This window comes from Calypte anna, chromosome 1 (genome assembly GCF_003957555.1).
Source record: "Calypte anna isolate BGI_N300 chromosome 1, bCalAnn1_v1.p, whole genome shotgun sequence".
Lineage (NCBI taxonomy): Eukaryota > Metazoa > Chordata > Aves > Apodiformes > Trochilidae > Calypte > Calypte anna.
In genome coordinates this window covers 68762273-68788237 of record NC_044244.1, presented here as the reverse complement: position 1 = coordinate 68788237, position 25965 = coordinate 68762273, and the positions used below count along the sequence as shown (strand labels likewise).

General features: G+C 37.7%; 1 protein-coding gene across 1 annotated transcript in view; it reads left to right on the top strand.

Moving 5' to 3' along the window:
* Positions 1–25965, top strand: part of PPFIA2 (PTPRF interacting protein alpha 2) — a 281670-nt gene that overhangs the window by 237865 nt on the left and 17840 nt on the right. Inside the window, exons 18-22 of the mRNA XM_030446493.1 lie at positions 3424–3453; positions 4338–4468; positions 5042–5196; positions 9185–9278; positions 24965–25046. Of these exons, the coding sequence (XP_030302353.1) occupies positions 3424–3453; positions 4338–4468; positions 5042–5196; positions 9185–9278; positions 24965–25046 (492 nt within the window). The remainder of the gene's footprint in view (positions 1–3423; positions 3454–4337; positions 4469–5041; positions 5197–9184; positions 9279–24964; positions 25047–25965) is intronic.

Genomic DNA, 25965 nt, shown 5'->3' with positions numbered 1-25965 from the left:
AAGTGTTTGCATATTCAAGGTGTAAAACTGATACTGATCAGAGTGAAGACAGAGGATGCAGTTGGTCAGTGTGGGCTGCAAAGCAGATTGGAGCCTGGGAGAATTCATTCCTTTAAGTACTAGGAGAGAACCAAAGCAGCCCACTCTGGTGATCTCCATGTACGGTGGGGAGAATAGGATATTTGTGTCATCATTCTTTATTTGCTATTTCTCTGATAATCTAAATGTCATCAATGTCCCCTTGTGGCTCATTCCTGGGAAGCAGCAGCACTCATTCCCTGTGGAGCCTCTTAGGAGAAGGGAAATGAGCTTTGATCTCACCAAAAACCAGAAATCAACTCTTCCTAGCCAAGAAGGTTGTTAAGAACAGCTGGGAGTGCAGCCTGGCTGTTCATTCTGCTCAGCTGGGAACAGGTACTTTTCTCTACCATTTGAGTAGAGAGTGAGTGAGTACAAGCTGAGTACTCACTTTTCCTGAGAACTGAAAACTACTGGCATCCACCTCTACCCCTTCTAGCTTAGGATGATGTTTGCTGCCTTCCTGGAAACTGAGGACAATGCTTTCTTATTACAATAGGAGGTCAGGCCTTGCAAACTACAGGCCTAATTCTTTGCTCTTCCTCTCTTCCTACTGCTGAACAGGAAAAACAGAAGTGTTGATGGCACAGACACTTGTGGAGGAGGTGGGTGGGCAGGCTACTGTAGTGGCACCCACTTCCCCAAAGCAACACCTTCTCCAGTATGCAGTTTGGCTGCATTTCACTGGCCATTTAAACTGAGCAATCTGGCTCCATCCACATGGCAGTAGTTAAACTGACCTTCCAAAAGAAACCTTGACTACCTGATTGCTTTCACTTGGGTCAGTAGGGTCACCAGATTCAAATACAAAATGACAGCATGGATTCTGCACTTCAGGTTACCGTGGCCTAGTTGGCATTCATCAAAAGTTCAGCAAGGGGTGTCCATATGAGTTGCAGCTGAACCCTTGACATACCATAAGCCATAGGCACTGAGCCATAGATGCCATAGGCACAGTGCTCAGCAGCACAGCCCACAGCTTTCTGGAGCTTATAGAAGGTGACAAGAATCTAAACAGCCCCCCTGTAATCCTGAAGGACACAGTCAGTGACCTACTGAGATGCTTGGATCCCCACAAGTCTATGGGACCGGATGGGATCCATCCAAGGGTGATGAGGGAGCTGGCAGAAGAGCTTGCCAAGCCTCTCTCTATCATCTACCAGCAGTCTTGGCTCACTGGGGACATCCCAGATGATTGGAAGTTGGCGAATGTCACGCCAATCCACAAAAAGGGCCGGAAAGAGGACCCAGGAGACTCCAGGCCTGTCAGCCTGACCTCAGTGCCTGGCAGGGTCATGGAACAGATCATCCTCAGTGCAATCACACAGCACCTGCAGGATGGGCAAGGGATTAGACCCAGCCAGCACAGGTTTAGAAAGGGCAGGTCATGCCTGACCAACCTGAGCATAGAATCATAGAATCATAGAATTGGCTGGGTTGGAAGGGACCTCAGAGATCATCAAGTCCAGCCCTTGAACCACCGTTGCGGTTGCTAGACTATGGCACTGAGTGCCACATCCAGTCTCTTTTTAAATATTTCCAGGAAAGGAGATTCCACTACTTCCCTGGGCAGTCCATTCCAATGCCTGATCACCCTCTCCGTAAAGAAATTCTTTCTAATGTCCAACCTAAACTTCCCCTGGCACAACCTAAGACCATGGCCTCTTGTCTTGTTGAAAGTCGTTGGGCAAAAGAGACCAACGTCCACCCGGTTACAACCTCCTTTCAGGGAGTTGTAGAGAGCGATGAGGTCTCCCCTGAGCCGCCTCTTCTTTAGGCTGAACAGCCCCAGCTCCCTCAGCCTCTCCTCATAGGGTCTGTGCTCGAGTCCCTTCACCAGCCTCATTGCCCTCCTTTGGACCTGCTCCAGGACCTCGATATCCTTCCTGAACTGAGGGTCCCAGAACTGGACACAGTACTCGAGGTGTGGCCTCACCAGCACTGAACACAGAGGCAGAATCCCTTCCCTGGACCTGCTGGCCACGCTGTTCCTGATACAGGCCAGGATGCCATTGGCCTTCTTGGCTACCTGAGCACACTGCTGGCTCATGTTCAGCTTCCTGTCAATCCAGACTCCCAGGTCCCTTTCTGCCTGGCTGCTCTCAGCCACTCTGTGCCCAACCTGGAGCTCCCCATGGGGTTGTTGTGGCCAAAGTGCAGGACCCGGCACTTGGTCGTGTTAAATCTCATCCCATTGGAACTAGCCCAACTCTCCAGTCTGTCTGATCTCCTTTTATGCTCCACTTCAGCAAAGTGTTTGACACCGTCTCCCACAGCATTCTCCTGAAAAAGCTGTCAGCCCACAGCTTGGACAGGAGCACCCTGTGCTGGGTTAGGAACTGCTGGAGGGCCGGGCCCAGAGAGTGGTGCTGAACAGGGCTGCATCCAGTTGGCAGCCAGTCACTAGTGGTGTCCCCCAGGGATCAGTGTTGGGCCCAGTTCTGTTCAATATCTTCATCCTCACTAGCAAATGCAACAGCCATTTCAGGGCACTTCTGCCATGCTACATATTTCCTTCTCCTTAGTGGCTGGGGACAGATACAACAGACTACCAGCTGGGAAGAGCTGTGTAGAGATCTCATCTCTAGAGCCCAAATTGACAAATGATCCTGCAGGGGTTGGCTGTAGGAGCAATATTAGTTGAGTCTCCGTCGCCCAGGCCATGCAGTAAATAAATTCTGCAGAGTTTCTTCATCTTGCTTGAATGAACAAGACCTCTGCCAAAACCAGAAATTAAAAGGGGGTTGATGAAGACATGTTATAGCAGCCTTCTACAGCCAAATAATGCTGCAGGGCAGAAGATAAATGGATTTGTATCCATTTACTGCAAATTCTAGTCACATAAATATGGGATAACTGGAGACAAATACCCCCTTTTTAGCCCTGATATTTTTTGATGATATTTTGTGTTCATACTTGGTGAGTCAGTCTCTATTCTAAATGATACATTTCTAATACTAGATAAAACTAGAAAAAAAAAACCAACCCAAAACAACATAATTTCTGCACTGGGAGTAGTGGAATGATTTATATGAAAATTCCAAAGATAATGAATGTTACTATAAGCTTTCATTGTCCTAGTCTTTTCTAAGCTTATTAAAATTAAGGAAATAATAACTTTGGAAAAAAATAACTGCTTTCCCAGGATGCCATACTGGTCAGGGGTAATCATGTTACAGCACCAAGTGCACAATTAGTATCTAATACAGACAGTATTAAATTAATGAAATCTCTGCTTCCCATTTCTGAATGTGACAAGAATGAATGTGTGGCATTTTGTTATGCTCATATAAGAATTATTAATTATTCTTTTGTTCTTGCTGCTGCTTTTGTTACCACTGTAAGCCAAGCGACCTCAGGAAACATCGGAGAAAGGTAGGATTCTGTCTGGGTTTTTTTTACTTCTGGGAGAGTACAACAATCATTTTCCTCTGCTATTTCTACAACTGGCTTCCTTGACAGCCACTGCATCCCCTTCACTCACTTCTTAGTTCAATTCCTGAGCATAATAATTTTAATTTAAAAGCTTGGAGGGATCACAGCTAAACCTCCAGTGGTATCTTGGATCCCCTCCAGCACAAACTTAAAGGCATAGAATTAAAAATCAAGTGTGAACTTGGAAGCATTACTTTCAAATGTATTTTGGCCATTCTTCTTGCTAGAGTAAGCAGAGTCAGACTGGTTGAAATCTTCTGGAGTATCATGAAGTCATTTACAGAACTGGTATTGAATATGGCATTTATCCTTACGTGAAAGGAAGTAGTATTTAAGATAAATTGTTATGTGCTGGGACAAATTTCCTTTTTGTTCATGCTTATATTTTCAAGCATTCTGACAATTCTGCTAACAAGCTTATGGAGAGAGTGGGCCTGTTTATGTCTGTATTTACTTTCTCCCTTACTTCCCTGAAAAACTTGTTTTACATTAATAAACCTATTTAATTCAATAGACCCACTCATATTTAAGGCTATTTTCATGTTTAGAGCTTTACTGGATCAACATTTTTGGCATAAAAGGAATAAATTTTTTCTCCAAATATGATATCTTTCCTATCAAATACATACTTGGAATATTTAGACAATTACTCTTTTCCAATAGTTGCTTTAATAGTTTCTTTCAAAATTAAGAATCCTCAGAATTTACTCAAAAAATTGCACTTGAATCCACACATGCTTCAGTTAACTTGACAGATTTGTGTAGCACATGTTGAAACTTTCTTGAAAAGTTAATCTGCTCTCAATGGAATGTCTGTTCCCCAGATTGCAGTGGTAGAAGAAGATGGGCATGAAGATAAAGCCACAATCAAATGTGAAACTTCTCCTCCTCCAACACCCAGAGCTATCAGAATGACTCATACCCTTCCATCTTCATACCACAATGATGCCAGAAGGTATGGAGTTTGTAACATAAATGGGTACTTTCCAGTTTTCCCATGTGTTATCCCATTCAAATTATGTTTTTGTTCAAAATTTATTCCAAAATGACCTGATTTCTCCCTCTTTCTTCTTGGCAATGGTTTTCCCTGCCATGAGAAAGAAAGCCTTACCCTTTGTTTCTTGCATGACTCTAAGACTGTTTATCAGTGCTAAAATACTTGATAGTTATTTTTGTTTTCAGATACAGTTTTGATGACCACTAGAAGTACCAATACTGCAAATCCTAGGAAGAGAAGCAGCAGGCTGATCCTTCTATTTTTTGCCAGCTGTTCTTAGCAAATTAAAAAATATCTATTTTCTGGTTTTTTTTTAATAAAATCCAGTCAGCCTGATACTGAAAATGTGATCTTGTATTGCTTTACATGTTCCTAAATAATTTAAAGATTATGTGAATTCTTCTTATGTTGGGTGATCATTGCTAAAATATAGCCAATTAATGCGTCTGCAGATCATCTCAGAAGAAAGTGAAAAATTACCTGGAAATTTTTACATGTCATCTTTTCCATTTCTTTATTATCATTTTCTAGTAGTTTACCTGCTTCATTGGAGCCAGAAAGCATTGGTCTTGGCAGTGTCAATAGCAGCCAGGACTCCCTGCACAAGGCTCCCAAGAAGAAAGGCATCAAGTCTTCAATCGGACGTTTGTTCGGTAAAAAAGAGAAGGCTCGACTTGGACAGCTCAGTAAGGAATTAGTGGTAACAAGCCACAGTCACCATTTCACAATCATTTTCCCATTTTTAATTTCTCTACTTTTCAGTTTCCCATTTGCTTGTTCTTCTCTTTTGCTTGGCAGAACCTTCCCATTAAACTTCATTGCTATCAGCAGTTACACTTCTCATGAGGTTGCTGTGATTGTGACACAAATGAGAGGAGACTTCTGGCACAGATTACTGGGGTCATCCTCTTCACTGAACCTACTGATTCAATACTTTCTTGAATTAGGTGCATGCCCAGATGGGTAAATACATCCTTAGCTGTGGTCCATCTTGCTAGGCTATCTGATTAGTTAGATGAAGATTAGAATCTTGCCAATGATGCCAACACAACCATCAAATTGTTATAGGTGTGTCAGTGAAGCAGAAATACTGGCTCCAGTCGTGGAGACATCACACAGTCAAAATTTGTGGAGCACTAAATTTTTACTGCCACGCTGACCACATAATACTTTAAAAAAAATGTTAAGAGTCTGCAGTAACTGTAAATGCTTAAGCAATATATAAATCTGGAATTAAAAAATTAAGTCAATATCAAAACATGTCCTTATCACAACTAGCAAACCAATCACTAAAATAGTAGAGAATAAAATCAGGTAATATTAAATTCAAAGTATCAGAGTAAAATCAAATAAGTGAGTATTCACCATTTATACTCCAACTTCTCTCCTCTCTGTGGGAGCATAGTGTTCTTGAAAAATAAAACTAATTTCTAATAACTAAATATAATTCTAATAACTAAAAACTTATTTTCTTACTAGGGGAAAAATGAAACTGATTTATTCAGTCTTTTTCATAGTTTAATGTATTTCAATATTTGTTGTATGAGTCCCTGAGATATACTTGCATGTTACCATTTGCACCGATGGAGAGTTTTAGAAGTCCAGACTGCATTCTTAATTCACATTTACATTTCATAAAATCAATTTTATTAAAATGGATGGATTATGCATAATAATCTATTATTTCACAGTAACTCAGAAAATTAGAGGACAAAGATGTCTCGGGAGCAATATAATCTGGCAATAGATTAATTCATAATACTCAACATGATTAGTAAAACATATGTAAAACTGGGTGAAGCTTATTTGTAATTTCCAAAACTAGTTCATGACATTGCAAAAATCATAGAATCATAGAATTGGCTGGGTTGGAAGGGACCTCAGAGATCATCAAGTCCAACCCTTGATCCACCATTGCGGTTGCTAGACCATGGCACTGAGTGCCACATCCAGTCTCTTTTCAAATATCTCCAGGGATGGAGAATCCACTACTTCCCTGGGCAGCCCATTCCAATGCCTGATCACTCTCTCGGTAAAGAAATTCTTTCTAATGTCCAACCTAAACCACCCCTGAAAATATATTCATATATTGAAGATTTTGCATTTAAATGAAATTTGTGGCTTCCATTCTTTAGCTCAACAGCAAAGATTTCAGTGTCAGGCACATTTTAATTAAGTAAACTGGGTTTTCATGTATAAATAAAATTAAAAGTAATACTGGTAACTTACCAAAAAGTATGAGCAAAATATTTTTGGAAACTGAGATGACATTGAGTAGATGAATTACAGAGTAGTTTTTTCTAATCTTTATTATTAAGATACAAAAAATAAAAAGATAAAAAACAATCAAGTGACAGTTTCCATTCAATGGCAGTAGTTTAAAGACAGAAACAAAATAATTAAAGAATAGCAGTCATGGCAGTCATGGCAGTACTCAAATCAGTTCCATGACAAATATTATGCTATCTGCACAGCTACATAATTGATAGTTCTGTTTATACTAAGATACTGCCACATGAAATACATGTCACATAAAATTAGATAGTCCTATCATCACTGCACTTCAGTATATCTGTATACTTTTCATAACCTAAAATTACAATGAAAAATCAAGAATAGCATCTCATTTAATTCCTTGCTTACATTAAACATTCTAGTTTGATATAAATATACACCTCTTATACTTTTGCATTAAGAAAATACCTTCTCTTCAATAACACATCAAATACTGAAGACATAATAAACAATTTTGAGCCTCAGAAACAGTAATTTCTTTTCTTATATTTGAACATGTACACAATAATGCTTAAAGGAGTACCTTAAAAGTTCATGTCAATGCAAAGGATATTAGGAATCCCAGTGATATTATCCATTGTAAGTGCACACAATACTTCTGTAACTAATTCTGTAATATCTCTAAGAGCACACAGTATGTATACACATATTTAAGAAACAATATTGAAGCCTCAGAAGTTTTATCACTAACTTCAATAGATCCAGGCCATCACCCTAAATGCTCTGCATTTGATGGAAAAATCTGATATTACTGGTTTTCACCTGCTAAACTGCTCAGAGTTTCATTATTTTATAATTTCCTTCTTTTACCATCTCTGCTACACCCTTTGTGTTGTTGTCCAAAACCAAGTTCACTTCTTAAGAGATCTTTCTTAGAATCTAGATTCACGATTTCTAGATTCTTCAGGATTTCTTTTAATTATCAGTAAAAGGGAAAATAATGTTGCAGGGAGCACAAATGCTTTATTTATTTATTTATTTATTTATGTGCTTGATTTTAAACTTAGCCTGTTCTCTCTGACTTGTGGAATACCACGCTAGACAGTTACATATCCTTCCTGTGATACATTTTAAATATTCTAGTCACTAAAAACCTGAAAATATTACAGGGGTTTTTAGCCCTGCCCAAGGAAGCTGATGTATATGGTGTATGCAAAGGTCAGCTTGTTAGGAAGCATTTATCGTGGCTGTCTGCAAGATCCTGACAGGCACAATCACTCAGTACAATACAGTGTGCCCCAGGTTATTCAAAGAGCCAGATGTGTATGTCCTGTGGTGAAGTTCATTATGCCCAGAATACTTTCCAATCTGTGATAAACTCTCCTTGCACTGCACTCCTGCCATCTCTATCTAACATGTTGTGAGCTGATTTCTCAGAAAGGTGTGAGTTTAGTGGTACAACAATTGAAGGCTTACTCCAGAGTCAGCAAGAGTTATTTCATGAGATAAGATACTCGGTAAAACTTTGAGACAGATGAAGCAAAACGTGTTCTGCATTTGTGTCTAAAGGCATCATTCTCATCATGGGACTTGCAGAAGCAATGCCCTCTTGAACAGAGAAAAATTCTGATTAGCCAAGCAGGAATGTTAAAACTCCACCTGGTTTGAAAGGATATTGTAAAAACCAGTCAGCAGGTCCCTTCTGCTTTGAATCCAGGCAGCAATAAAAAACTCAGAGCATCTTTCCACTTCTGCACCAGGCAAGTCACAGTAATGGACATGCTGTATGATCAGCACAGATCATACAACACCAGTCACACCCTTAGTTAATATGATTTTATTTTGAGGTGTCCTGGCTTACTGCAAGCTTCCCTTGTCACTCTAGGCAAATTATTCAAGTTGCCACGACTTCAGCAGGAATTAGGTGACTAAAAAGCCCCTCCAGGGAGATCTAGGAGGCTTTGTGTCTTCTCTGGCTTGTGTGTGCAGGTATAACCACATCAAAGACTCTAAGAGCAAAATGGAGACTTTATTATTATGACACTAAGACATGTATTATATCAATAATAATGAGATAGTGTTTAAGAAATCACTTTAATTTCTATATTTCCCAACTAAGATTAAAAAATGGTGATGACAATGTTTGCTTAAGACCATGAGACTATAGGGGGCAAAGAAAAACAGGCAAAAGATATCAGGGAGCTCTTCTCATATATTTCTGCTACACACAAGGAGAAGGAAACATTTTTTCCCCCTACTTCTACTTTTTCCCATGTAGCCATTTCTTGCTAGAATTTACTGCTGTAGGTGATAATTGTTCTTGATGAACACCAGCTGGCATGGCTTAAGGAAACAAACATGTATGATGCTGGCAAGGGGGAAGAACTGTGAAAGAGCTATGGGAAAATATGGTGGGGTTTATTTTGTTTTGCTTTCCAGGAGGTTACATGGAAACAGAGGCAGCAGCTCAGGAATCTCTGGGATTAGGCAAGCTTGGAACCCAGGCAGAAAAGGACCGAAGACTAAAGAAAAAGTGAGTACCTTGTTCATGTAACTTTGATTGGCTTAAACTTGATTCAAATGTCAGTTCTTGTATTGGTTTTATGCAGTCATGTAATGAAAATCAAGACCACCTACTCTAGCAGTTACTTAGCACATTTTTTTTTCTGGTGTAAAACATTTTAAAGCTGCCTATGAGATATAGGGGAGACTGTGAATTGTACAGTCTTGTTTCATTTGTGAAATTAACCAGAGACATTTTCTATTTCATGTTGCTATTAATTCTGAGCCTTTTGTATTCCATGCAATTCTTAAAAAATAACCAGGCCCTTAATGACTCACTACATAGATTTTTCAGAAGGAAAAATAATTTTTTGCATTCCCTATTGGACACATGGCAATTTCTATCTATAGAAGTTAAAGGCTCTCCATAAGCCCAAGCATCTTCACTTTGTTTTTTGTTTGTCAGCCAACGGCAACTAGCTTTTCATTTGCATAAATTACTTAATAATTTAATACTGTCTTTGGTGCACCCCCTTGTAAAACCAGTACACTGACTAATAGTAGCTGTCAGGAGCTAAGGAGAACTATTAAAATAAAATTGCAAGCAAAAAAGAAACCTCTTGGCAGCACACAGTTCCAGTATAATTAGAGGGTGACATTCTCCAGTGACAGAAAAAATAGATGGTACTTTAAAATGAGTTTGCAAATTCATTCTATACACTAACAGGTTTATTTGTCAGCCCTAACTGTTAATGTTAGTGGCATTATTTGCATTCTGAAAGCTTTTTTTTGCTTTTTTTTTTAATTTGCAGGGTTTTCAGGTTTCTCTTAGTCTTTTAGTTTTTCTCTGCAAAGTCTCAAAAGAATTTGAAACTTTGATCCGAAGAACCTGGGGATAGTGTTTCAGCTTCTCTTAAATTTTTTTCTATTTAAATTTATATATAGTTTGTTTTTATTCACTACTTTGATATAAAGCTTGGGATGAAATTATAACTTCAAATTTACACATCTATGTTATGCACAAATGTAAGTGTTCCATTTAAATGAGCCTCAACTTAGAAATTAAGGATCAAGAAGCAATCATTGTGCTACCTGAAGAAGAACCAGTTTTTGAATTCAATTAAACTCACAATGACATTCTCAGGGATATTGCAGTTAGTGAGTCTTCTTCTGGCATTTTTATTTATACATTTTTATCCACTCTTTAGTCATGTAGAAAGATATGAATGTAAAGAGTATATTACTATGCTTTTTTACTAAATCTAGAATGCATCTTTGAGACCATCATTACCATTCAAAATGACTGTAATTTAAATTTCAGCAGCCTATTTTTTTCAGTTCCTATTTATCTTTCAGCACTGTGGATTGAAAGTACCACAGTGTTGATATCACTTTGAAGGGAAGAATATGTCTCTTTTGTTCACTTTCTCACATTTGTTCTTTAAACTGAGTAAGAGAAAATAACAGAAGACTTGACACATAGTACTGCATATATGATGTGGCTATGTAATATAACAGAGTGCCTACCAAGTTTTATATCTGGAAATAGGTGTGCAGATAATTTATTATACAAATTCTGTCTAATCTCACACAATTAGACTTTTCCATGCTTTCTGCTTTTCAAGTCTTTCCTTTTGTTTTCCTGTGTCTGTCCTTGGTTCTTTATAGATTAGATATGATCGAAATGTTCTCTTCAAGAAGGAGAGAAATCTTTCCTTTGTAACTATGACTATTCATCTAGTCTGGAATGAATACTATTTACCCTAAGTATATGTTGTATACCTGTGTCATGACAATTGCATATCTTTTCTGGTTTCTTTAGATTTTTCTTATTTTTCGTAGTGTCTCACTTTGAAATAAGCTTAGCATACATTGCTAGCTTATATATAAAAACTATGCAGTTGTAGAGGAACTGCAATATGGGAAAAATGCAACATTTTGCCTTAGAGATAATAAGTTTCTACTTAGTGTTAGTAGTCATCTCAGTGCCAAACTACCAATTGGGTGTAAGAAAATGAGTATTTTCCTGTTAGAAATGCATTCATGTATTGGCGTGTCTTACCTTGGAAAGTATCAATTTGAAACAGTCCAGAAAGTCTTTTTAAATGAAAAGTTTGTCTCAGTAGGTCACATTGCTTTTTGCAACACTTAATAACAAATAACTTGCTCTTGAAGTAAATCCTTCAAATACATTCAGTAGCTGCAAGATTACTGATCTGGGTCATGCGAATGAGGATAGTATGCTGTGCAACATTAAGAATGATAGTAATGGTCATGAGGCCTTTATAAGGGGAATTAGGAGCAGTCTGAGAATCATTTGCTATCTTGTGATGAAGCAATAAGATTTAAGTCCCAGTATTCTATTTTACTAATTAACAGAACCTACCCTACAAACCCTGCAGAGATGGTCAGCCCAGTCGCTGGAACAGATTGAGCAGAACACTTCAGTTTATAAGGATTTCTATGACTATTTTAGGTTAGGACATAAAACCTCAGGAGAACTAGGCCCATCGAAAGGATAGACTAAAGCAAGGAAGCACTCCTTACTTTTACATTTCAGGTTTGAGAGAGCTTTCTTCATGCAGGCTTTACCCTTACATTAGCAAAAAAACCCCAAATAGACAGTGATCCTGGGGCTCTTTTCTATAAAGCAGAAATTATACTGAACTTGTGTTTCTCTCTTACATGCATTAAGTCAAGTGAAATGGCTTTCAGCCCTCCTAACAGGTCAGTAAACTTCTCTTTCAGTTCAGCGGTAGTTCTACCACACCAGAGCTGGCAATTAGCTTTGAGTTAGTAAATGGAAATAGTATTGAAGTGATTACAAAAGGACAAATTCCTTTTAAAATATTATCCCTGGTATTTATCTCAGCTGAATTAATCTCTCAAGAGAAAAAAATGCCTTAAAATGCTAAATTTCTATTTGTGCATTTTTAATGTGTTCAGCTAAATTAGTAATTCACTAAGGATGCCCCCACCCCAGAGATGAAGCAGTACAAAGTTTCACACTCTCAGCTGCTGCAGCCCGTAGGTGCGAATGGTCAACCAGGTGTCCTGGCCACCTGCTCCCTGGGCAACACCACTTCCATGGACCCTCCTTTGGCCTCATGGAATTACAAACACACTGCAGCATATTATAATGTCTTAGGGCTGTTTTCATGCATAGTATAGGTGTCAGGGTTTAACGCTGGCCTGGCAATTAAACCAAATAACAGACGCTCTCTATTAATCTCTCTCTCCTCCTTGATAAAGAAGGAGAGAGAATAAGGGAGAGAGACTTATGGGTTGGAAACTGAACTACACAACGTTAATGAAACAGTAATGATAAATAGGAAAAATTACTAAATATATACAAATATACAGGAAAATGGAAGCCACATTCCTCCCCCCTTCTCCCCCCATTACTCTCACGTACTCTCACGTTCTTTTTTCTGTACAAAAGCTGTTTATATTTTGTATGTAATGCCTTCTGCCTTTTGTCTGACTCAGAACATGTTTTCCTAATGAGTAACTTCTTCAAGAAAACTCAAGAGTTTAGGACTAAAAATATTAATGGCACTAATACCTCTCTGTCACCATTATTTTCATTGGTGTCCCCTAGTGATCCAAAGAATTTACAGTCTTCTAAATCATAAAAATTATTTGATTAAGGTGTAGTCTCCAGAAGGCACCCATCACCGAAATAAGAAACGGAGCTTTTCTCTTACTATTTCTTTTTCTAGTGATTAATCAGTCTCCCTGTGAAAAATGGTTACCTAATTTACAATTATCAATGTTGTACTTCATTCCAGCTACTGTTTATCTGTGGCTGTGTATATACTATCCCAGCTGTGCATAAGATCAGCTTTTGTAGATATTTTTGCACCAAATAAAATGATGGTGCTTGGTAACTTGGCCCTGGCATTTACTCGGGGTTGTTATGAGAGCCCAAGCTATGACACAGCATAGGAAACTTCTGGTCAGTCCAGATTCTATCACAACTCCTATAGGTTCATAGAGGGTTTGGATCTGAGGATAGAATCCTCTGGGACAGCAGAAGTTGATCACTGTGTGTCCTGCAAGGCAATTCATACCTCAGCAAAAGAGCAGGTTACAGTGTACCCAGAATCAAATAAGCCCCTTAAAAACATGTATCTCCACTGATCTCATATCAAGACAAGGCACTTAATAGAATCTATATAAATGCTCTACTCTCCTTTTTTCTAAAATCCCATATGATTAATCCATTAGAAAAAGCTTCAACAATGACCTCTGATAAATGTGAAATGTTATCAACAAATAGAACCATGTTTGCTTCCCTTTTTGCTCTACCTGTCCTAGAGAATAACTCATTGTCGACACTTTTGCATAAGAATGATATCAAATTATCCTTACCCAAAAGCCTCTTTGGTAGCAAAATACATCTAGAGAATCCTGCTTTGTCTTTCAAAGTACAATATAGCTCAGAGTGCCAGTAATATATATATATATATTTATATATATATACACACACACACAAGAAAATTTGGTCTGCAACAATATGCAATGCTGCAGCAGGTAACTGTCTGAAGATGGAAGCCTACTGAAGACAGACAAGACATATATGTCTATTTGCAGAGGGACCTGGACAGACTAGAGAGCTGGGCCAATTCCAATGGGATGAGGTTCAACAAGGCCAAGTGCCGGGTCCTGCACTTTGGCCACAACAACCCCATGGGGAGCTCCAGGCTGGGCACAGAGTGGCTGAGAGCAGCCAGGCAGAAAGGGACCTGGGAGTCTGGATTGACAGGAAGCTGAACATGAGCCAGCAGTGTGCCCAGGTGGCCAAGAAAGCCAGTGGCATCCTGGCCTGTATCAAAAACAGCGTCACCAGCAGGTCCAGGGAAGTGATTCTTCCCCTGTACTCAGCACTGGTGAGGCCACACCTTGAGTCCTGTGTCCAGTTCTGGGCCCCTCAGTTTAAGAAGGATGTAGAGGTCCTGGAACAGGTCCAAAGGAGGGCAACCAGGCTGGTGAAGGGACTCGAGCACAGGCCCTATGAGGAGAGGCTGAGAGAGCTGGGGCTGTTCAGCCTGAAGAAGAGGAGGCTCAGGGGAGACCTCATTGCTGTCTACAACTACCTGAAAGGAGGCTGTAGCGAGGTGGGAACTGGACTCTTTTCACAGACGACCTTCAACAAGACAAGAGGACACAGTCTTAAGTTGTGCCAGGGGAGGTTTAGGTTAGATATTAGAAAGAATTTCTTCACGGAGAGGGTGATTAGGCTATGGAATGGACTGCCCGGTGAGGTGGTAGATTCTCCGTCCCTGGAGACATTTAAAAAGAGACTGGATGTGGCACTCAGTGCCATGGTCTAGCAACTGCTGCGCTGGGTCAAGGGTTGGACTAGATGATCTCTGAGGTCCCTTCCAACCCGGCTAATTCTATGATTCTATGATTTTGGGTTAGTATGGAACGGTTGGTCACAAAAACTGATATTTCACAGGGTGAAAGAGAAACACAAGGTTTGAGAGATTTTTAGGTTTTTTCTATATTGCCACATTGATGGATTTGACCTTGTGCATGCTGCTGGTGCAGTCTGAGACTGGCCTGTGCTATCTGCTTCCTCAGCAATGCCAAACACTAATTATTGTCATGAAAAAGATTAACATGCAAGACAGGTAGCGTGGATCATACTGACAGGATTCCAGCCCAGAAGGTGATAAACTCCACAATTTATTAATATGAGCATTTCAATAACAGTCTTTACTTACCTCATAGACAGTGAAATAACTGCATTGCATCATGATGCTGTCCCATTAATCTGGCAGTGCTAGGATGAGTCAAGAGCAGAGCTTTAGCTTCACTTTTTTCTTCAGTTTTGTTTGATTTAACACTGGGTAAGAATCTACTATTCAACATTCCTGAAATTTATGAAGAATTTAATGTCTCAAGTTTGTATTTCCCAAAGGAAGTCAAAGTAAAACCATTCTTTTCTATGAACCTGTTTTGTGGAGGTTTGCTCCACAGGTACAGGTTTTTGCTTGCCAGATAAATCCTCCTGCCTTCAGGTAGATTGCAGAAAAGCCTTGATATACATCCACATGCTTACATACATGAATAAAGACTTGTAAAATCAAGACCTAAGTAATTATCACACTTAAAATTATGATATAAAAAGAAATTCTTAGTATTCATAGCCTTATAATTAAACTTGCAGAAAAAACCTGCAATGCTGTTAAGTCTCAGCTGACTGCATCAATGTACATCTCAAACAGCAGTATCCTCCATATGAACAGAAGAGCATGATGTATGCACTGACTCGCGTTCTTTCCTATATTTGGAAAAAAAGCAGTGATAAATTGCTTTGCTAAATTTAACAAATTCCTAATAATGCTTCAGTTTTCACTTGTATTTATCCTTCAAAAATTGGGAGATAAAACTACTGTTTGTGACTTGTCTCTAATGTGATAATCCTCATGAAAAAGAAAACAAAACATTGGGTATCAGATTTGCTTGTAGAAAATATACATTTTAGATCCCTGTCAACAGGCTACTTGAAAAAATTGTATAAATAGATCTTTTTGTGGACTAAGTTTGAAACACTGTAGGACCCTTTAGTTGCTTTTGAAGCCAGTGCCCCTTTGATTAAGTTTTAAGTGTGCAATTGGAATTAGAATTTGACACGTTCTGAAAAAATTAATACAATTGCATTAATTAAGGTCTTTTTCCATGTCATCCATCTAATGTCCCTGTATACTTAATGCTTATTGAACACCGTCATATCCTAAACTTACATGATTTATTTTTTTTCAGAAGCTCTTAACAATACAATGCCCTTTCCCCCCAGTCATTTATTTATTGAATCTGTAGGAAAACTGAAGTTTTGCATTTAATTTCTTCCCTTTCAACTTCAGCTATGAGAAATCACCTGATATTGTATAGCACCTTTCAGACTGATCTCTAGTTCTTCCTCCTTTTCCAGCAAACAATGCTGTGATCACAGTCAAAGCTTTTGCAATGTTAAAAATTAACCTTGCTGTTATGTCAGACACTTGGAGGCTTTTTAGCATTACAAATGTAAGGATACATGGGTATTTATCTTGCAGAAGACTACTAAAATTTACACAGGTTATTCTGAGAATGAAAAAATTGGTACAACCTATCTTATTCTATATCCAACTTGGTTATTTTTAATATTTTTAAATAATATTTTTATCTTCTGCAGTTTTTTCATTCTTTTCCTTATAAAAGAATATTTTTACCAACAACTTGCAAGTTTTTAATGAAATAAAACCAGAACAAAGTCCCAGTCCCTGTCTTATCTACACATATAAGCCTATTGTCTATTGTAATTTGGGATTTCTAGGCATTTTCCTCATGCCTACAGCTGTCTCTCTATTTTATGATCTCCAACAGCTGCAAATATTCTGTCAGATTAACTGTAGAATTAGGCCTTCAGGAAAGTATGGATAAAACACTGCAGAAGAAAAAAAATCTGCTTATCTTTCAGCTGAATATGTGTCTAAGGGAAATCATTGTTTCTTCAATAAAATGGTGATAAAATTATTGTCTTGTGAGAAGATGAAAGCTAGAGTTTAAAGATCCATTTTTTCTGCTGTGTTTTTTTATTCTGAGAGAAAGATTCTCAGGCAGTGAAGGAATAACCCTTGATCTTTGGCTTCTGTCATGGGGAAGACTGAGTTTTATGTGTCCCATAAATTATTCCTGGGCAACTGCAAACTGGCAACCCCTGAAAGCATTCCAGTTAATTCCCCCTGTTTGTTCCCCTGTACCCATGCCCAAGGGAGTATTCAGACGAAGATGTAAGAAGTGGGAGCTGTGGTTCAATGGACTCTGAAAGGTCCAAAATTGAAAGCTTTTCCAATAAAGGTGTTCAAGTCAGACTTTACAATTAGCTCAGTAGAAAAAGAGCATGATGGGGATTTTGGCCTCAAAATCAAAAATGCATATTCAGATCCAATGGCACTTCCATCGTATTTAGTAACTGAATAATTCTCTTCCATTAAGTATATTACATGCCTTTGTTGATCTTCCTTTCCTTAATTTTCCTTTCTTCTCTGTATAAGTTTGTCATTTGTTTTCATCTACTTTCATGGATCACACTTGCTGTCCTCTTTCCCGGCTGTTCTGCTGATCTCGCATACATGAAATCAGAATTTAAAATCCTGAAACTTCTCCCTTCCTGAACTCATTGAGATGTCTGGAACATATTCTTAATTAATGAGAGCACAGGCTTTTCACCCAAAAGTTTTCTACAGCTAAACCTACCAAGCATTTTTATATCTTGGTAAATAATTTTTTAATAGAAATATAAATTTCTGAAATGTCTGCGTTTCATTCAGGTGTATAATTTTTCTTTTTATGATGGCAATTAAAGGATACCGAAGAGAGTTTATTATCAACTAGGTCATACTGCTTCCTTCTACAGACAGTGTTACTGATTATATTTGTAAGAATAGGTTATCTAGAGGTCAAAACACTTATACCAGTATTATTACTAATATAGTGTGAGTATGACTGCTCAAATTAAAATGCTGCAGGACATGAGTAACTATTACAAATGTTAGTCACCTGAAGGCATGAAATCAAGATTTTTAAAAAGCCCTACACAACAACAACAAAAAAATGCCAGAGAACACCAAGTCAAGGTTATGATTATTGTAAGATATTTTCCTAAACTATTGGTAAAGTGCACATAGAAAAGTAAGCTTTGGTTTGAAGTCCACTACACTTTACTGTCTCTATTGTAATTTGCTTAAATCCAAAGATTTGGGATTTTCAAGACTTTTGGTGTTACACAAAAATCATTATGAGATTATTAGGTTCTGGGAAAAATGCTTTGATTTCAAAACCTATTCTACATTCACTGTGAATACACAACTTTGTCATGAATATTTATTGTAGATGGTAGATGTGCTATGCTGAGTGGTACCTGACAAATGGCCAACATCATTTTAATGAAAATCTCAAATGTTCTTGCACCAGAAGACCAGTTTGAAAGTTTCCCATAGTTATAATGGTTGTATTATTTTATCTACCATATGATTTTTATTTTTTTTAATGGACTATTATATGTTCATTAACATTTATGTGCTTTTTTTTCCATTCATCTCTCTCCATCTCATGAAAAGCATATCTGGGTAAGTTAAAACACCATGGCTGCTGAACATGTTCATTTTCAGCACCATGTTTATTTTCTATGTTTTATTCTTTTTGTTTCCTGTGGACCTTATATAAAAATACATGGAGAAAACTGTGAGAAAACTTTCAAAGTATTCATAATAACGGTAAACATCTAAAGCATAAAAAATTTCAGGTCAGAATTTGCTCCTATGGGGCTTAAGATAATGGATTGACTAATTGGAGATAACTTCTGTCAATTTTTAAAAATAAAAACATGTTGTGAAGTCTAAAGTCCAGAATATATATCTGGAAGTTTAAGAGAGTGAAAAAAATAATGACTGACTATATTAACAAATGCTATTAAGAAAGAAATTTACATCACAGATGACTCATAATTGCAAATACATGTAATCCAGAGTATACAATTTCTTTTTTTCCATTTGAAATACAATAGTACTTCATTTTTTTCACACAAATTTGCTCTTTCTTTTTTCACCATTATTTTTTTAAATGTTGGGATTTGTATTTTTTCATCCTGTTTTTTGCTTGTTTCTTTCTTTCTTTTGATTTTTAGCCTGATATCAAGTTTAAAATCTAATCTCCTCTTTGATCTGTTGTGCAAATATAATTTTTTTTCATTAACAATTTCTGGAAATTGGGAAGAAAACTTCAGGCATTCAACGCATGTATGTGCTAAAGGTGGAAGGATAAAGAGAGCAGAGGGGTTATCACATTAATTCAGACTACCTGATTATGAAAGGACTTTATAAAATAAAATTTGAAAATATTTAACCATCCTGGGAACTATGAGGTTATATATTGTGTTTATTTCACAAGTGGTTTATTGTTTTGGTGCTTTTTTAATTGTAGCTCTCCACAGCAAAAAGTTGTTAGGATCTATATTAAGCATTCTTGACCATGCTTCACTAAGCTTAGTCTGCAGAAAAAAAAATGTTGCCCTTCAGTTTGTATACACCTAAAATGCACACCTACATAGAATAATTACAGGATTGTTTAATCTACTTTGCTAATCTGTTTTATCTGGGATGCTGTTCAATTTTCAATTAGACTTTCTTGCTCTGTTGATTTTAAAATGTTACGTATTTACTGCAACTTGAGTTCCATATTTCAGTCATTCTCTCCTGAGAACTCCTTAACATTGGATAAAAAAAATTTCCTAAAAAATTAAAAATTAATGGTACCCACTGTTTGCTGTCTGACCACTGTATCCAGTATAAAAAAGGAGAGAGAATAAGACTTCAAATTATGTTAAAGTTGAGTCACTTAAGTACCAAAGATGAAAAAAAATTAATTTATTTTTCAATTAATGCAGTCTTTAAAATAAATAGGTACTTTCAGATTAAATTAAGCTACCAATATACAGCAATATCAGTTATATAATTAGATAAAATGTAGCATTATTTTATAAGACATTTTACGTAATTATTCATTTCTACAAATTCAGCTACCTTATTTTGACATCCAATGACCTTAATTACAGAATTCTACCCTCTCTTAAGTATTTAGCAAATGAAAAGATAAAATCCAAATCCATCCTAATTCATTAGAAATCCTCTCTCCTAGATTTTCCAGTCATTGAATTTATGTTAGCTTTTGAGAGGCAGATGTGCTTAATCTTTACTTGAAATCATAGGTTTACTTGCACAAATCTAGCACATTTGGTCTATTGTTTCTATTTCATTCATAGAAACTTATTGTATGCAAAAAATTTTGGTATTTATGATAATTTTTGGTAGTGTCAGTAATAGTAGAAGTTGTAGTACTGCCAATATATAATCAGAGGGTAAACACTTTTGTCTGTTATCTTTTTGAGAAAATGTCAATGGGTTAAGGCCATTTCATTCGATTTAAATTGCCTATTAGCCAAAATTTTAAAGTAAATTCTGCATGTATCTATAGCCAAATCTAACATGATGTGGCTCTTGACTTGCTGTGCCTCCTTTCCAATTTATCTCACATTAAATAAGAAGCATTTTACAATGCACAATATGATATACCTGAGGACGTTTCATGTGAACCCTACTAGAGCTATCAGAGGAAATTCTGTTCTTTGCACAAATATGAAGATTGATATTGAAACATTATTTGAGTTTCATCAAGACAGTGTCTGAACTTTTCGTACAAGACCATGTTTGCATTCCATGTGTCAGAAATCTTAAGCTGTTGTTTCTTGTTTGCTTCATGGGGGGAGCCTCATCTTCATAAAGAAAACTGAATGGCACTAAATGACACACTTTAAATGAAGATGTTGTTAGCTTCCCCCACAAAGTCTGTTTCAAGGTTATTTTTGATTTTAGCAAAGTTCATTGAGTTTTATACATTGAGTCAGTAAGGGCTGCTGATTCAGAGCTAGAATTTTCTTGGTGCCAGGGAAGGTTATATATGAAACAGAAAATTTTGGGGATAATAATATAGTTTGCTGATATCATCCCCCAAGTCCTTTTGCTCCCATGTACCTCTGATACCCAGAGAGATAGGGAAGCATTCACAGATAGTACCCATGGTATGAAACAGTTGTGCTCTCAGCTTGCTAGGTTGTTTTGGGCACTTGTACCTGTCTCTCAGAAGAATGATAATAAAGAAAATGGTCCAATGTACCTGTAACTTTAGGAGGTGCTATTTGGGAGGATTAAACATCAGAAGTTTGTTCTAGGGAGACAGCACCCTGTCTTTGACATGTGCCTCCACAACACAGCTTGACATAATGTGGCTTTTTTTTCTATCTTTGATAGAAGAGTGAAGGGGGCCCATTTATGAAGCACTCTCTCTAAAACAGACTAATACAAACATCTCAAATTTTGGATGAGTGCTAAATGCTTCATGTTGATGAAATTTATTTGCTTTGTAAAACCAGGCTTGTGGTAATGATATATTTAAAATAGCATATGGCAGTTACTCCCATAACACCTTCAGAAAGAGGGTTTTATTCTCGAACTGTATTAATGTTATCTTTAAAAATACTGCTTTAATTTAGAATTCATGCCAGTGGTAGTAAGTGGTTTAAAGCCTTATCTGCAAAATAATAACATTTATGGTAATGCCTAATTAATGTCAATGCTTCTTTATCGGCATGTTTTTACGTGCTGCCAAAAAGTAAACAAGCGTGGAAATAATTATAGTTTAAATTCCTACCTCCTTACCAATGCAAAGTGGAAACATTAGACCATGTAGTTCTCTTTTGACAAAGTCTTAGGAGGACAAGATCCCCACATTCCTCTGCAAAACATCTTCCAAAGTGGAGGAAATGTGTAATGTTTTCACAATCTTCAAACTATGTTCGTAATGGAAGAGGTAGTGACAAACTTTAGGATATTAGTCTCTTCTACCTCCTCTGATCAGTTGTATGATTAATTTTACTGGTGATTTGCACTATTGATCAAAACAATATGTTTTTTTCCTACATTACACTGTAAACTTATTTTGAGAGAGGGGAGTTGTAGGTTTGTTTGGTTTTTTTTCCATAGTAACGGTTTCTATAAAAAAAATCCAAGCATTTTCTTTGATTGCCAACTGAACAATATCTCTCAGTCCAAAAATAGAAATTCTGGATGTAGTTCTGATTTAGAAATTGAAGGTTCAAGTTCCACAGATCTCCCAGTGTGTACTAAAAAGTAGTTAGAGAATACTGCTCAAAAAGTAAAATATAATGTAAATAAACTTTAATATAGGAGAGGTGTTTAAATGAGACATCTGAAAGAAGCAAGTACAAGTTCTAAAGCATAAAATTATTTTTAAAGGAAAGCAATGTTATAAAAATCCTTTTAGTATTCTTCATCAGAATGTGAGACACAGACCTTAGGAGGGCTGCATTCCCTGTGCATGCCTGAGGAAAGGATTTTAACTTTACACTAAAAATATTTTCAACCCAAAGCATTTTTTCTTCTACATGCCAAGACCCTTTGGATTACGTTTATCAGACTGTAGTCTTTGGCTATAGCATATGCATAGGGCATCCTGTTTCTGGCCTGGCCCCATTTTCTTCAGCCAAAACTGATAACCACAACTGTATTTTCCTGTAGCTCTGAGCCAGGCTGCCTCTGAAGTAACAGAAATGCTTTCCTGCTTTGGAAGAGGATGCTTGTATGAGAAGCACCGGAATTATGCTAAGCCTCCACACCATGCCTCAGGCCAATGCAGCTGTTGCAAAGTCCCAGAGGACCCCCTAGAAATATGGACTTTGTAATTCCAGCATAAAGGAATTAAGATTTTCAGGGAAGTGAGACCTTGAAGTGCCAGTGCCTCTTCTGCAGGCACCTCCTTTCCTGAGGTCACACAGAAATTTAACACTAAATCAAACAGACCAAAACTTCCTCCCCATCTCCTTGTGTAGAACATGTGCTGCTGCTGTCCTAGCTCAGGCAGGAAACAAACACAAGCCAGTCAGTGGTCCTCAAAGCCATAATTTTCATTTTTACTTACTGTGATAGCCAGCCCTGCTCTTGAAGCTGATATGGACAAAAAGAATACCCTAAATATGGAAAACAGGTTCCTCCAAGGATGGTGTTTCCATGGGATTCACAGCTGCAGAAGGGACCGACCCTTTGGCTTAAGTTAGTTTTGTGGAGGGAGCAAGTTGCACAGGGTTTTGTGAGGTCTGTGCCATTGGACACCAAAATAGGCCAGGTGAGCAAGAGGCATCCCTGAAAACTTGGCTTTTCCTGAGGACAGCCATGGCATCAGCAGGAGCCATGCAACCCTGGTGTGGCACCTGAGGAAGGCACAGCATGGTTGTAGCTTTACAGGCACTGCACAGAGCCAGAGCCAGAGCCAGAACCAGAACCAACCTTCTGAGGGAAGGCTGCAACCCAAATACCTCATCCACAGGTAGCTGGCAGGTGGCTGTATTTGGCCCTGCCTTAATTCTGCTTTACTAAGCAGCCACCTATGTTTGTCTCCCATCTAGTGTGGGGTTTCTCTACCTCCTCCAGCTGCTAAAGGTAACGTGGCATTTGCGTACCCAAAGAGCAACTTTTTCTCATTTTATGGATTTTGGTTTCATAGAAAGCAAGGATAAATCTGCAATGTCTTTGGACATCTGAGTGATAAAGGTTAAATTATGCTGTGAAAGATGCGTGGGAGGAGAAGCTGGATAAACCTCAGTAACGCTATCAAGTATTTGTAGGGTTACATTTTACAGAAAGAAAGATAGAAAGTAAAGCAGCTGTCTTTCTATTGATATTCAGAGTGAGGGATTTAAACATGTATGGAAAATTGCTACTTGAGATCCATTTCCTCCTAAAGCCAAATTCTGAGTCTATCCCCTCAGCAAAGTAAAAATCCCAAAAGGAGTACTCCATACAAGTAAGATCACTCCATCACTTTTATCTCCTGTGATTTTGTAGTACATATATTTGAGAGGCTGCTCAGGCAGTGAAGAATTGCCAAGGGATAACTGAACCACAAAGACTGTAGTAGCAAAGGAGGACAGAGCAAAATTGAAGCTATAATTCCAAAATTATTTGGGAATGTAAGCAAATTTTAATATTGCATTAGCACAGTCCCTGTTTAATTTGTTTTTCACTACAGCTTGTTGCTGAGCACATTCTTTAGTCTTTTGTTCAGTAGGAGACAGCTGAAAATATGTTGTCAAATAGCAGAAAAAAGACTGTTTCTTCTCTGCTGCCACCACAGTGGATTCTTTATAACTGCTTCAGGAATAAAAACATCTGGTTAAATGGTTGACCATGTTTAGTATAGATCATTGTCTTTATAGTCTAGCAGACCGGCCTATAAATAACTTCACCAAATATTTAATACTACTGCATTAAAATTATATTTTAGTTTTGAGAATGATGTTTTACAGAACACGCTCATTTCAGTCCAGAGAGGCTGCAGATGGAGAAGCTGGACTGGTGTCTGAGCTACTCAGTAGAAATATATGTATGTATGTATATGTATGAAAGTGAGAAGCCACATCAATTCTGTAATTATAAAAATGTATACATCAGTAAACTATCTGGATTTCTTATATATATATATGTATATATGCAAAAATAATTTTTAAAATTGGAACTGTTAAAGGTACAACCAAGTAATAATTAACCATAGGTGGCTTATTTAGGATGCAGAACAGCTATACTTGAGAGACGCTAGAACCCTGCATAGCTGGTCCAGCAGTGTTTAGTGTTTCAAACCTGGAGACCTCACATACCCTCCTGCATTTCATCCTTGATGAGCTAATATCTAGAAGTTGGTAATCTTGGATCTTTCCAGGTTATTACCAAACCAGAGGTAAATTAGTCTCAGGAGGAATCCCTCAGTTTCCTCTCTTCATCAGTGTCTTCTATAGTGGAGGTGATACTTTTGTATAAGATATCCTGGCTCTGTATTTCTTCAGCTAAGAACAGACTGAAGCCTTGCCTTTTCTATGTCAGGTATTTAAAGGCATGTCAAAAAAAAGAAAACAAAAAAAGTTGGGAACAGATTATTACATTCAAAAATGGGAAAGAGCTGTGTTGTCCACTGGTGTTTTGCCTTTTCTGTGCCTGTCATCGTGCTTCACTGTCGTTGCCTGTAACAAAAAGGCAGAGTATTGGAGTATTGTCCCTACTCACTCCTCTGCATATTTAACAATTTTTCATCCATTTCTAGACATGAACTTCTGGAAGAAGCTCGGAGAAAGGGTTTGCCTTTTGCACAGTGGGATGGTCCAACAGTGGTTGCCTGGCTGGAGGTAAGTGTTGACCATAACTTGGAAACGTGAGTTGCTTTTTTTGGCTGCTTCTGTGTGCTCATCTTCACAGATTCTGAGACTTAAGGTCTCCTCTTCTCTCTCCTGTGCACTGTGTCACAAGAACTAAGCAGACACATGAAAAATGAGAGGCTAGAGCTGAAAAAAGTAAGAGAGAATTACACAGTGGGATGAGGACAGGGAAATTGGTTATCAAATGCACCCACAGCCCAAATTTTTAAAATCTTATGATTTCTCAGTCTCTCAATATCTAGGAACTCCACAGAGAAAGTGTATATAAGATGATGTGCTAAGGAGAAAACAAAAATTAACTGTCACATTTAGAGGTTAATACAGAAGCCACAGGTTCAGAATTTTTAACAGATTTTAAGAATTTCTAATTTTCTGCCTTTTTAAGATGCAATGGGAAAGGGCTGATTTACCTAGATAGCACTCAGAACAGGAGAAAGTGTTGTTTCCCTCAGCACTTGCACCTGGGAGGTGCGAGATCAATGTTGAAAACTCTGATTTGACAGGCAGTGCTTTCATGTCTAAAATCCAGTTTGCAGAGAGCTCTCTTTTATCTGGACAGCTTGAATGAAAGGATTTCAGAACCCATCCAGAGAAACATTCAGCAGAGCTGTCTATCAGTTTTGACAAAAATCAGTGAATGTTTTAGATGAAGGAACTATTCAAAAAATACTTCACCAGGTGCTGATGTGAGGAGAAGGAAGGCAGAGAGTCTGAATGTTCTTATAAAAATACCGAGTCACTTTTACAAAGCAAGGCTGTGTCAGTTCACTGCAAATACAAGGTCTTTTTTCTTGGTGCAAGGAACAGGTGTCTTATTTCTTGTCTTTTGTATTCCTGCCTCTTCTCATGTATGTTGTGGGTATCATTCATTGATCATCAGATAGAATTT